The sequence below is a fragment of the Psittacula echo genome, assembly GCF_963264785.1.
Source record: "Psittacula echo genome assembly, chromosome: Z".
NCBI classification, from domain to species: Eukaryota; Metazoa; Chordata; class Aves; order Psittaciformes; family Psittacidae; genus Psittacula; species Psittacula echo.
Window position 1 is genome coordinate 14,787,938 of NC_137742.1, and position 14,464 is coordinate 14,802,401.

Genomic DNA, 14,464 nt, shown 5'->3' on the forward strand with positions numbered 1-14,464 from the left:
AAAGCAGCCACATTTACTAATAAACTTTGTCAAATCCCTGTTTTATATCAATATTCATAGAATCATAGAATGGTTTGTGTTGGAGGGGACCTTAAAGCTCATCTAGTTCAAACTCCCTGCCATGGGCAGGGACACCTTGCACTAGACAGGGTGACTAAAAGCCCTGTTCAACCTGGCCTTGAACACTACCAGGGATGGGGTAGCCATAGCCTCACATACTGCTGCTTTTATGCATGATGTGCATCACTCCATTAGCGACAACAGGAAATAAAATGAAACTGTGTCAGGCGAAGTTCAGGTTGCACATTAGGAAAAGGTTCTTCATTGGGAAGGTAGTCCCTGGAGCAGGCTCCCCAGGGAAGTGGTCACAGCACCAATCCTGTAGAGTACAAGGAGCGCCTGGATGACAATCTTAGGTGGTCCTGCGAGAAGCAGGAAATACACGTGGATCTTCATCTTCCACCTTGAAATATCCTGCGTTTCTATAGAAACCTAGTCCCAGCCGCCCCAGCAGCGCCGGGAGTGCCCAGGCGGTGGGCGGGGCTGGCGGAAGAGCCTGCCTCGCCGCTTCCTGTCGGCGCTGTTGTGATTCCGGAGCAGTCGCAGCATGGAGCTGACTGGAGAGGAAGGTGCGTAGCGGTGCGGGAAGGGCCTGGCGGAGCCCAGCCCGCGCCCCTAGGTGACCCTCTCTGTGTTCTTTCCTCTCTCCTTGCAGACGCTGAGATGCGAGGGGGACCTGACCCGGAGATAGCGGCTACCATGGGCTTCTCTGGCTTCGGTGCGTTGCCTTGCGCTGCGGGTCGGGGGGTGCCGGGGACGCGGCTAAGGGGCGCGGGGAGCGGCTGCTAGGGCCGGCGGGCCTTGGTGGGGTCCCGGAGGAGGCTGTTGTTGGAGGTGGTAACAAAGCGGTCGTGCCTGTCACCCCGTTGTCCCACAGCTGGCCACCGTGAGTCTGTGCTCCAGCCTCCTTCTTCTTCATTTTTAGGGAAGAAAGCTCGGACTTTTGATCTCGAAGCCATGTTTGAGCAAACAAGAAGAACTGCGGTGGAGAGGAGCAGGAAGGTCTTGGGTAAGAAATGCAAGTGTAGTCAGCTAATGCATTTTAAAACATGTTCTGTGGTTCTCGTCTGAGATGGTGTTTAAAGTGTCTCAGACTGGCTGTCTAGAGAACAAAAACCGACTGCAGTTTTTTTCAAGGAAGATGTACTGTTGTGGAACCATGGAATAGTTTGGGTTGGAAGGAACCTTCAAAGGTTATCTTGTACAACCCCCTGCAGTGAGCAAGGATATTTTCATCTAGATCGTGTTACCTAGAACCATATCCACCCTGGCATTGAATGTCTTCAAGAAAGGGCCTAAACAAGTTGGGTGTTTGTAAATAGTAGTATTATTAATTTACATGTGTTATCTGAGTGTGTAAGAGCAGCTTGTATGTGCAAGGTTCCTCTTGTGAGGCACAGAGCCTTACAGATACTGGAAAAAGGTCAATTTGAACAGAAGACTTTTTCCTTTTTCTTTACCTTAGCTGTGTATTTGTTTTGGAAGGGAAGGTGATATGGACAGCTTTAATCTAGAGAAAATAGAATAACAAAGAAAAATGTGTAACGTATACCAAACAGCAGGCTATATAGCAGACCACAAATTTGTCTCTCTCTTCTGCTGTGCTGGGAACAGGTAAATTTTCCAGGCAGTGGTTTGAGAGTGGGAGGTAGAGATAATTGTTTCTTTTGTTGCCCATATTCAATCAAACATCATTCCAAAGAAGGTCCTTGGGAGACACTAGAAATGCCTTTGCAAACCCAAATGTCCATGCTTTCTCTTTCTGCTTGGACAGTTTATGCAGAATGGGTGGGTTTTGTTTTGGTTTTTCATGTGATACTGTCATGGTTGAGCAATTTCTGTCCTACTAGATTGCACTTAATCTGCTCTCTAGTGTTGCAGTTTATGCAGTTAAGTCAACAAAGCACTTTTTCATGAAGAAAGCAATTCTGGTACCTTTTTATGATCAGTTTGTTTGATAGTGTGTACAAGCTAGCAACTGGAAGGTGTTCTCATTTTCCTTGTGACACTTTTTTTCAGGGTGATCATTGCAGTAGCAATGAAAATTTAGTTTATATGGAAAAGTCGTGCTTTCACGTGAAATCCTTTATTTGCTGTTACCTTTTCAAATATTTCATATAGGTCATAAAGTGAAGAAAATTCTTTTAGTGTCCTCAGCATGACTCTAATTTTATTAGTTTCTATAAGTCTTGATTATTTATCATGTATGTGCTTTCTGTATGCAGAAGCTCGTGAAAGAGAGAAGGAAGAACAGGCTGAAAAAGATCTTAGAAGTTCATGCATCAATCCATCAGCTTCAGCATCCAATGCAACAGGCACTGGAACCACATCAACCCAAAGGTACTTAGATCTGGTGGGAGATTCCATATAACAGGTTTCTCAACTGAAGGGGGTTTTTTTTGTTTGCTTGCATTGGTTTCTCTGGGGGCTTTTTGAAAGCACAAGTGTCATTTAGCTTGTGTGGACATATCTGTTGCCTGAAGTACTGCAGTGGAAATACTGTTGAGTTGGGTTGTTTTTTTTTTTTTTCCCATCTGTCTTAAATGTGTGTCAATATTACAAACACTGACATTATGTATATTTAATAGTTAAATTTTAAGTCTCCTCCCTAATCCTGTTCAGCATACATTTTAAAAAAATAACAATGTTGTTATCTATGGATTTTAGGGCAAATATAATGACTATATGTGCTGACTTAATAAGCAGCTATTTTCCCCACCTGTAGATATAGATACACTTGTTCATGCTTGCTGGATAAGAAACTAATAGGTGAGGTGCCTCTGTATTTACAGTGAACAGAATAGTAATGGGGTTGAGGGAGTTCTGTTTTGACTTCCATCTGAAATTTACTTTCAAACTCGCCAAAATTTGTGTTTTATCGACAAGCTGTAAGTGCTGTTTGGACAGCAGTTTTGCTTTGACAGTTTGGATTCTCAAATGCTGGGAGGTGAAAGTAGCTGAAGGTAACAGGGACCACACGACTCCGTTTTGTGGCAGGGATTATGGAGATCAGTACACTGTAAATTTTTAGGTGTCTAGGTTTCTGTATCTGTGGAAGTCTAATAACCTTAAATACAAGACTTTAGTAGCCTGTATGTGTCCATTTTATGGGCTCATAGACTATATGTGGTCGGTTATTACAGACAAACTCGTAGTGTTTCAGATTGTGAAAGAATTTCTGTTACAAAATTTACTTTTTTGCCTGTTGCTCTGTGGAAAATGAAAATAAACTATGGACTCATGTAAATAACTGATCGCACAATATACTACCCTACAGAATATACTACCCTGGAGATCTTGTGTTATGTCTTGTGCATAAGGGAAAAAGATTCTGTGCTCTCATTTGCTTTTGATGACCTTAGGTACCCTCTGGTGAAATAATGAAGGCTCGCAAGAATTTAAATGTCATGCGATTGCCTACTGTATATGTGTGATTTCCATATAAAGAATCAATTACAACAATTGGTAAGGTGGAAAGCAGTCAGGTGATACAGAGCCTTTCCCTAGTCAGCTCGTTTCACTCATGGCCTTGACATAAGAGAACTCCAGGGACTTTGTATAAAGGAAGATAGCAAATACCTTTCTGTATTCCGAGTTACTAGCTAGATTCTAGTTGCTCACTGGAATTCTGCTGTGGTGTTTTTTTGTTTTTGTTTTTGTGTGGTTTTTTTTTTTTTTTTTTATTTTATTTTAGTTTTTTGTTTTGTTTTGTTTTCCTGGAAGTTTTATATTTCCTTGTAAAATATGATAGGTAGCTCAGTACTTGATGCTGAAAGCATAAAGCTGCTGAAGAAGGCATGCTATTGTGACTCAGCCTTAATTTCAGAGGTATAATCCTACAACTGACAACTCTGAAATATAGGACTTTTAGTCCTTTATAATGTAGAATATAGTTATTTTTTGTAATGTTAAATTCAGTTGTTTATCTAATAATTTATGTAGCTTGTTCTGTTCTCTAAAAATGGCATCACTTTCCTGATTATTACTTTCTTTAAAATTCCAAGTACTTTTAGCTACCATAGTAGCCCTTATGGTAATCTTTTAATTGTTAAAAAGGGGTTGGTCACTCTGAAAAGATGCGCAGAACAGCAGTTGATTCGTTTTGCTTTTGAGCTATTTCGTTGTAGAGAAATGTTTGCAATAGTTATTGTACTTATATATTTACGCAGAAGTATAATAATAGTAATGTTTGATGAAATGAAAGCATCTGCTAGTATATAAAAAGAGAAAAAACTGCGAAAATAGAGTGGATGATGTAAAGAGAGTGAGTATGTGGTGGGAATATTCCCCCATACTTGTGCAACTCTCAGAACGTTTTTTTATTTTCCCTGTCTGTGTGCCATCGGTGCCGTAATGTAGCTTGCTTTTTTCTTTCCTTGCAGCTTGTTTCACTTACTGAGGAGGTAATGAAGAAAGCAAAAACTAGTTCCTTACATTTCTCTAAATCCAGGGAAATGGGCTGGCAAATTGGTTCCTCTTTCTTTACAGCCTCTGGTAGAGTGAGGCTGAAACTTACAGGAAATGCCACTTGTTTTGTCCATTCTGTCAGTGCCACTCCTGGTCACTGTCAGAAGGGTAGGTGGGCTTTTGGTCTGGCTGCATTGGGTGTTCTTATGTTTGACTTCCACTCAGGACAGAGATTGCTGTAGTGCTCTAGCTCTAGCTGTAGCTAGAGCACTTGAATGTTCCTGCCAAGCTTAAAGTGTGGTGAAAAATAGCACTGCAATTCTGGCCATTTCACATTCAGAGTGATTACACTGCCTCTCAAAATACTGAAATGTTTGATTTATCCTTCTTAGCAAATGAGGGAATTTGTAAGGATAGATAATTAGAAACTAAACTATCTATTGTTCTTCGTATCTATAGAAAGATCTGAAAATCTGAGACTGCAGGATTAGGAAAGGCCCCCTAGAATGTTGTACCCATTCTTCTCACTGGCAGCTACAACGTATATTTGGTTCCATTCCAAAATAGTTTGGCTTTTGGGGAAAAGATACAGAGTTTGCTAGGCTGGGAATACATATTGACTGTTAAAACATAACTCTTTCACATAATTTTGAAAATTGTTATATTTGAGGATAGCTAATTTGAAGAACTTTAGAGGTCTCAACCCTTTCCTCATGTGCTGGAAAAGGTTCCTTTTGGTATAAGGATATTGATTGTCCCATTATTGTAGAGTAAGACAAGCTCTTTTAGCTGAATTAGATTTATTAGCTAATCATACCCTGATCAGGGCCTTTAAATGTCTCTTACCATGCAAAACAAAGTTTATATGTAGAGGTGTTATCTTTTCTTAGGCTGGTAAATACAGTTGGAAAAATTAGACAAGCTTTGATGCAGAGCCTTCTCATCTTTGTAGTATCTGAGGACCTAATTCATGTTGGTTTTAGTTTGTTTTGATTTCTTCCTAAAATAGAATTTCAGTTGCTTGTCCAATGCAAATATTTGCTTTGTAGTCTACTACCTGCTTGGTCTACAGCAGGTTTGGGGCACAGTTTGGGGCTATACTCTCTGTCACAGTTCCACAGTTTAGAACATATTTTCTTTATCCTTTATTATGTTCTTGGACTTGTGTTTTTTTCTTATAGCTTTTAAGTGATAACCTAAAGTGTAAAAAAAAAAACAACCCCAAAAAACCCAACCAAAACCCCAATACTTCAGTAGTCTTTTTCTGTTTTCTTTAGCATATCTTTTGTTTTCAGTTAATAACTCACATATATGCTCCTAAAATATAAGCTCCCAAACCAATTTTTGCTATTGCAAGTTTGCTTATCTTGCTGAATCTGAAAGGAACATCTGATTTTACCACTGTAATGATACAGTGATACCAATGTAATGATAGTATCCGCTTACCACCTTCTGGCAATTAGAAAACAACATCCTCGATAACTACCAGCAGAGGGAGTGCAGTTATTTCAAATAAACTGAATGAACACAGCCTAAAGGGCTCTACTTTTCAGAAATCGTACAATGCCAAAAATACTGTCTTCACAGAACTGATTCGGACAACAGTAAAATGATAATTTGGGGTAACTTTTAGAATCTAGATTTGTGAGAGCATCAAATATTTGGTTGAAAGTGCCTGATTCCCTGTTGTTCTTTACCAGCGTTATAAAGTAGGTGCCATTCTTTGTGTTCTCATTTCGGTTGCGAGCCTGGGTGATCACTGTTTTGAGTTCCACCAGCCAAAAGAGGTGCAGAGTACCTGTACAAGATGCAACTTTAAGCAGAACCTTGAAAATGTGATGTAACAATGTTGGCTTCTAAGCAATACTGAAATCCATACTAGTGGCATGATACTGTTGTTTTTGCAATCCATCTAACTTCTTCTTTATTTTGTCCAGTTTTTTTAATTGTCTGTCACTGTGGTATGGGTTTGTTTATTTATTCATTTATTTATAAGGCTTTGTTTATGCTGGAAGATGTTGGTGTGCATACACTCAATAAAGACTAATTTATGTCTTGCTGCTAATTTCAGTGTTTATGAATTCAAAACTGTGCTCCACATTTTTATCTGAAAATTGTTGTGAAAGTGCCGATGTTCTCAAAATAGTAATTTTTAAAAATTTTCATGCAGAAGGAAAGTCCGGAGTGAGAGTGAAAATAGTTCAGATGAAGAATTAACTGGGCCTTCCAAGCAGTCCCCGACCTCTGCTCAGGGTCCAGTGGAGGATACCGATGATGAAGATGATGACTTCATTGGGCCGCCACTTCCGCCTGGGTTCAAGGATAGTGATGATGATAATGATGATGATACAGAGGAGGAAGATAATGTAAGTATGTTTTTTCTCTTTAATGTCTTAACACTTTGAGTAAACTCAAATTTGTAAGTCTGTTCTTTCCTTTATGATTGAATTTGCAGGTCAAGCATGACTGTTGTTTGAAATGCATTTTGTGTGTGTGTGTGTTTTGTTTTTTTTACCCTAATAATTATTCAAGAAATGAAAATAATTTTCATTTAAAATTACCAGGATTTAAAAAAATGCATACATGTGAGTCTCAAGGGAAATTCATCATCAGTTAGTATATATTTTGTTTTCACACTATGAAATAATTATATTAAAAAATTATATAAATATTTTTATAGTTTGTTTACCAGTGCATGTGTAGAATTTTTTTTTTTTTTTTAACACGAAAGAGGAGATGGGTTTGAATTTAGAGAGAACAATTCTGCCAAACTGTGGTGAAGGCTTTTTCTTTTATTTTTGTTTGTTTTGATTTGCTTTTTTAGTAAATCTAAGAATATGCCAGATGGGTTTGTTTGGGTGAATATAGATCGTCTTTTTCTATTTGTGTTAAAAGCAAGAAAACCCATAACAGCCTAGCTTGTGTATCACAGGTACTCGGTTGCCAAATCTCTCTATTTAGTTGGAAGTTTAATGATCTCATGTTCATTTTCCAAAACTTCCTGGACTGAATATTTTGTAGCGGTTGATTTTATATTGATGGTTTCCATGCAATTTTGTAGCAACAATGACAAAAGTCCTGTAAAAACAGCCTTACGTATGCAACTGTGAATCTTTGGGAGAGGAAAAAACCTCTTATGTCCAGTTACACAAATATGGACCTAATCCTAAACCCCAAATTCCCAGTTGTCTCAAGGGTTTCTTTTAAATTCCATTTCAGTTTTGACTAGATGTTTGTTTGGTTTTTACGAAAGCTCTTAATCTTGCATCGTGTGTATTTTAAACATAAGTTTAGAGTGCTTACTTAAAATGAGTGAAAGAAACTTCGTAAGCAGTAGTGTAACTGATTTTCAGAGTGAGCCTTACTTGTATGATCACAGTATTTTTTGTTTTGTTTTGTTTTTTGTTTTCCAGGAGATAAATGATGCTTTAGGATTTTTTATTGCTTTGTTTGGTCTGCTTGATTCACTGTTGCCTATGGATTTCTTTAGTTATCACACTGAGTATTTTAGCACCGTATTTCCTGTGACTTTATCTGTACTCCACATGTGACTTGTGTGTTAGGGAACCAACTATGGATAAATCCGAAACTTTCCTTGAGAATGTTGTAAGCCTTAAGTTAACTTAAGACTTAATATTAAGCTGTATCAGGCATTCTCTTAGCCGCTAGCGGTCATGGCACTGTGGAGTAAGTCCATATTCCTGAAGGTGTCATAGACTTAACAGATTTCAGTTGCTGTGAATCATGTCATATTGAAGTTTCTGCTTCTTTTCTGCTTCTTTTGCGCCAACTTCTCTGAAATGCCAAAGGGAAAACAATGTGTGTAACTAGCTGATTTTTACTTCAACCTGTCTTTGTCAGTAGCCACTTTGTTTGCTGGTTGAGTGGTTTAATTTCTAGCAAGATTTTGGTATTATTTTTTTATTTATAAATGTTTGAATAATGCTACAACTAGCTTGATAAAACAGACTTCCTGGAAACTGGAGTTAAAAGACCCCAATGAAAAGTTTCAGACAGAAAGGTAACTTGCAGACTGATATGATTTAAGTTTGTCTGAACATAAGACAATAGTTACAAAACAGTCTAGAATAGATTTGGTTGAGAATAAGCAGAGCAGCAGAAATACGAGACTTGTGGGTTTTCAGTCTAAACAGTTAATTTATAACTGGGAAGATTTTGTGTCAGCATGGATGCCAGAGGCCTTCGGGGTCTAGAGCCTCCCCTTACTGCTGCTTATGAACTCAGTTATTTTCTTTCCTGTAAAGGGAATCAGGAAGCAGCTGTGCTTTCCTGATTTCCTGTTGATCGATTGGTGATCACAGTATGATCCTGTGAGCCCCAAGGAAAGCAGGTGTTGCTGTTATGAGAACTCCTGTGATTCCTTTTTTTCTTGCTTGTACATCAGGCTGTGGCTGGTACGTGTGGGGGCAGAACAGGGAGAGGAGAAACGGAAAGCTCCCTGGAATAATTCTTTTGTGTCCAGATGTGCTGTGAGACTGTCTCTCTTTTGTTATCATATTTTGCTGCTGAAGTAACATTTTTAAAGCACAAGTGTCTATATTTTTGACCTTAAAGGAAACATTTTCCTTTATATGAGTTGCAGTTCTGTAATATGAAGTCTTACAAACTTTGTATAACAGATAAAATGCATCAAAATACTGGCTTTATCCTGGCAGTTTGCCACTGTCTCTCAAGCCTGACTTTTGATGTGTTTTTTATTATAGGAACGTTGTTTTCCACTGTAGCTTGTTCAGTTGTTTTTGCTTTTCTTATGAGAGATGGTAGAGATATTTGTCAAAATTGCTTGCTATGAGGTTAGCATCTTTTGAGTTGGCCCAGAAATACCCAGCTCACGTTGGGTATTTTACTGAATACTCATCAGGTGGAAAGAGTAGCCGATGGTTATTATCTTTGATGGGAATTTTTCATACCTTGTTGGTGCTTTTTATAGGAAGATGAATACCAGTGTTTAATGGCTGAATGTTTTGGATCAGCACTGCTACTTTTTGACTATTGTACATTTCTGTAATTTACATTTATATGTGATACAAACTGACCATACATTTTTGAGGAGAGGTGGTGGTACCCTATGGTGATACATACATGAATTCTGACTTGAGTTACTTTTTTCTTTGAATTTATGCAAGTTCATTTGATATACTCATATTTTGTGGTAGCTGTTCTAAAGCATTTTTCTGTCTTTAACTAAATTTTCTTTAATACTGATAGTAGTTACATTAAAAAAAAAAAAAGATCTAATGACTTGTTCATTTAGTGTAATTTGCCTCCATTCATGCCGGAAGTGATGATTCTTAACAAGGCATAATGTGGTTGTGAGTGCTTATGCAAACATTTTACAGTGCCTGTTTTGTATTAGTGTAAGGAATACTGCTATATCAAGTATATTTTAGGGACGACAGGTACACCTGGTATCAATTCCCTCTATTTTCTTCTTATAGTGTTCCGTTCTATATGAGACTTGTATTAATTTGGAGAGCAAGGAAAATGAGAAGAGTTGTCTATTTGAATTGTGATAAATGCTTTTCTGTAGTGCTTTATATCCTAATGATGGAACAACTTGGTTGGAGTTCAGTGCAAGTTTTTCACATGGTCATAAGCTGAGAGGAGGAGTGAGGAAGCAGAGTATCTCCTGTAGCCTGAAACTTTTCAGGTTTAGTTTCTGTCCCCAAAAACATGCCTTTCTGGAAAACTTGAGGAAAATATTTTTGTTTCCAGGCAGGGATATTTTAAAAGAGAAAACTGCTTGTTTTGCAGAGGGCAGATTCTTAAGAAGGGCAGTATTTCATGTGGCAAACATAGATGTTGGGATATATAGCAGAGTCTTTGCCAGCTTTTTTGCCCTGGCAGGATGCACTGGGAGTGTATCTGGTGTTTATGCAAGTAAAATAAAATCTCGCTGGAGGGGAACAGGAGACAGGCCAAAGTAGTCATGTTCGGGTTGGTGGGTGGACAGCTTTAAATGTAGGACAGAAGCATTTTTCAAGGTAATTACACATATTAAAAGCATTAGTAAGAGGGTGTGTATTTATTGGCATTTTCATCTACATGTCTTTAGAATTTGCGCTGAGATCTTTAGCAGAATTTGATGGAGTGCTAGCATCTTGTGGCACTTTTCCTCACTTGAAGTAACAGGTAAAGAATAGAGGTGGTCGTGGGAAGAATTTGCCGGACGGGTTTGCAAGGCCATATCTTCTGCCTGGAACTTAGTTACAATCGGTTCTTCTTTGGAATGGAGATCTGTTTGTCTCTGTAGTACCAAAGGGATACATAATCGTATTATAATTATGTCCCTGAAACAAGTACAGCCTTGGGTGTCTCCAAGGCTGTACTCTGATTTGGGCATATTTCCAAAATGGTAGTGTAGCCTTATTCCAACTTTTAGAATTATTTTGACACACTCTTAGATTTTTGCGGAGGTTTAACAGGACATACCAGTAATACTCATTTATTCAGAATGGAACAAAGCCATTTCCTGCTGATTTAGATGGAGAATTAAGTACGTTGTAGTTGCTCCAATTAGAATTTGGCTATGCTACCCGGCTAAAAAATAATGGTGGTGTAAAAATTAGTAAGTTCTATGTGAATTTTTAGTTGAGGTAAGGAGTTACAACATTTAGGATAAATCTTAGGAAAAAAGAGGGTTGTCTGTCCTGGTAACTACTGAATCTTGTTTAGCCAGTCAGGTTTATTGTCTGAAGAAGAAAAAGTGAAGTAAGCTGAACAAAGCATCTTTTGTGCATGCAGTAGAGGAAGAAAAGTGTAGGTTTGAGGATGAGAGGCATTATTTTTGAACTACTTGTAGTCATTGATATGCTGATGAAAAACAGGTAGCAATTTCCAGTGCTTTTGATTTCCTTACCTTCCTATATTATCAGGAGCAAAATACTTTTGTAATATATGTGCATAGTGTGTTCTTAGGTCTTGACAGTATTTCTGGTGTAAAAATAAGGAAAATGTATTTTCTTCATGTGGAACTCGGAACAAGTCATGGATTTTTTGTTAAGGATCATTGATGTGGTTGCTGGTGTTGCAAAGAATAAGAGAAATTATCTCAAAACTTGAGTTAGAAAGGATTTGCAAGTTTCACAAAATATAAAGCAAAATCAAACCCCTAAATATTGTATAAGGAAGCTCAGTATAAGAATGTGAGAGTATCAGTCATAAGCTGGAAGGAATACCTAACATAAGAAACTGGGAGTTTCATGTAGACAGTGTACAAGAGGACTATAACAGGATAATTTCCTTAGGGAATGTTTATCTTTTATAAAAAGGCATGGGGTGCTTGGTCCTCCCCTTTTCAACCCAGTGCACCAGACTTTATGATTACCACTTTTCCCCAGAAAAAATTAATATACTTCCAAGATACGTATATTCTGCAGAGCATAGTAAGATCAAGACTTCTCTGCTGCGTATCATGCCATGCTTTTTTGGTGGCATGAAATTAGTTTTAATTAATCAGTAATATGACTGAATATGAGAAGTTTCATAATGTTTCCTCTACATTCTCTTCTTTGAGAAACCAAATTGCTTACACAGTTAAAGGAAAGTGGTGGCTACCTTCCCACATGATGCTTTTGTTGACAATTGCAACAAATTTCCAATATGCTTTTATGAAGAAGCACAAATATAATATTGTTGCTATCAGTGTTAGAATATATGAAGTATTTCCAAATTTGGAAGGGGAGCTAACAGCAGTACTAACACTATATCTGACATTGTCAGTGTCACTGTGGAGTACAATAGCAGGTTTTCTTTGTATCTGCTGTGTGAATGTTATCTTCTTGAAAAAGTTAGAATCATAGAATATTTAAGGTTGGAAAAGACCTTAAGATCATCTAGTTCCAACCACCTTGCCATGGATAGGGACACCTCACGCTAAACCATGTCACCAAAAAAAAAAAAAAAAGGTGTTTATGGTCTACCCAATATAATGAGAAATACAAGTATAGAGAACTCTTGCTTGAAGGAAGAGTAAAATAAAGTGGATGATAACAAGTATTTGAAATATTTATAGTGGAGGATGGTTAAATAATTTAGAATGGCTATATTTGAAGGAAGAGTGTAAGTGACATGCAGTTACATTTCCTTTCCAAAACAAGTCTTCACAGGCTTTTCGATTAACAAATGATTTATGTTAAACTGTTGGAACTGTGGAGTGCTCCAGTGGTATCCTTGGAGAGCAATTTTGTTGACTGTTGGAATGTCTGCTGTTTGTTAAAAAGATGGCTTTGGATTTTTTGAATGTGAGACTACCACATGTAATGTTTTACAACTGCTACAATGGCATCTCTTATTTGCAGGTGGGCGCTTAGCAGTATGCAGGGACTATACATACCTGATGCTAACACTGTCCAGATCACACAACAATCATACTGAAATTTTTACCTTTAGTCCTTTTTCTTTTTTGTGTTTTAATTCCTAATACAGTGATTTTAAAATTGTTAGGACCTTGTATAGTATTTTTCTGAGTTACCTTGTCTACTATTTATGAAGACTTATTCGGTGCATCGACTCAGACATAGTGGCCCATTTACAGTACAGAGGGCCCGTAGATCATCTTTCATGTAATGAGTATTAATGCAAGAAATAAATCCTGGAAGAACTATAGAATTTAGGAATGAAACTTATTTTTCTGTGCATGGGCAAAGCTTTCGTTGAGGAGAAAACAGTTTAAAGGAGTTAAACTATTCAATTAATTAGTTTTAATCCTTTCTGGAGTGAAAGCAAAAACTAGAGTTCTCACTAAGAGAAGTTGTTTGTGTGGAAATGCTAGAAAGCTTGGCTTGTTTTTTTAAGTATTTCCCAAGTATCACAAATAGGTGATACTTCCCTATTACTTAATGTATAGTGTGTATTTGTAGATTACTGTAGGTGTGAGAAAGAACTCAGATCATTGTAGAGATTCAATGCCCTATGAATTATGAAAATTTTTATATCTGCCTCTTAAAGTCTCTTCCTGTACGTAGTACAAGCAAACCATAGGTCTTAATACATTTTAATTTAAAGAGGGGAAAAAACAAAATCAAAAGAAATAATTCTTTGTTATATATATAGCCTTTTTCTTTTTTTCCCTCCTGTTAAAAAATTGAATTGTCAGCTTTTGAAGTGCATTGCTGCTGCTGTGTCCCGTGACTTGGCATTTTCTCATTAGTCAAAGTTAGATGGGCTTAAAGCTTCCTTGACCCCTCAGTGTACATCTATGATAGTTCATACCTATTTTGAAATACCAAAAATGAAAGTAATAGGACTCCAGTTTTCTTGTAATATGCAGAGATTGGCAGGTTATTTTGCTGTCAGTCATTGTCCCCGAAAGACAGCTATCAAAAATGAGTGGCATTTCTAGCATGTTATTGAGCCTTCATTTCTGGGGGCCTAGTTTGAAGCCTGCCTTTGTATCTACTGCAGGTCGAGTAAACATCTTGTTTGCATATATTGTAGTTGTACTACACAGATGCAGGCACAAAGCAAATGTAAAAATGAGGGGTTGACAGGACTGAAAGAGCCAAAGTAGGAATAAAAGATCAGATTTTATTCAGAAAATGAACTGTCTGTAAATATGATGGCTGATGCAGACGGTTGAATTGAAAAGGCAAATCATATTGGCATTAGATTTCAAGCTGAATTTGCAAGTCTTCAGAAGAGGTAAACTCTCAGTCTTCATATTAGGAATATTCTAAGCAGAAGGGGAGATGGTGATTACTTCTTAACCTTTTGAACCACATCTGAATGGCAACAATTATGGCACCTGAAACAGCCTTTCAGAATTTTAGTTTACACATGCATATTTTATAAGAGCGCTGTGACACAGAGTGCTGAAGCATTTTAAAGTCAACCCCTTCTTGTTCTACAATTTTAAATCTTTGTGAACATTGTGGGCTTTAAAACCGTCTTAAAAAATAAATTGTTTTTTACTACATTAATTTTTGTGTGGAGAATACTGAAATTATGGAGATGGTGTAAACTCCTTTGTGTTTTG

At 37.5% G+C, this 14,464-nt stretch overlaps 1 protein-coding gene across 4 annotated transcripts in view; it reads left to right on the forward strand.

Moving 5' to 3' along the window:
- The first annotated feature begins 591 nt into the window (after positions 1-591).
- Positions 592-14,464, forward strand: part of WDR70 (WD repeat domain 70) — a 114,798-nt gene continuing 100,925 nt past the window's right edge. For 3 of the 4 annotated variants that reach the window (XM_080637847.1, XM_080637845.1, XM_080637848.1), the window contains exons 1-5: positions 592-629; positions 716-778; positions 986-1,069; positions 2,286-2,400; positions 6,638-6,833. In XM_080637847.1, the coding sequence (XP_080493973.1) occupies positions 608-629; positions 716-778; positions 986-1,069; positions 2,286-2,400; positions 6,638-6,833 (480 nt within the window). In that variant the 5' untranslated portion in view covers positions 592-607. The remainder of the gene's footprint in view (positions 630-715; positions 779-985; positions 1,070-2,285; positions 2,401-6,637; positions 6,834-14,464) is intronic. The other variant, XM_080637846.1, reaches the window with a different exon arrangement.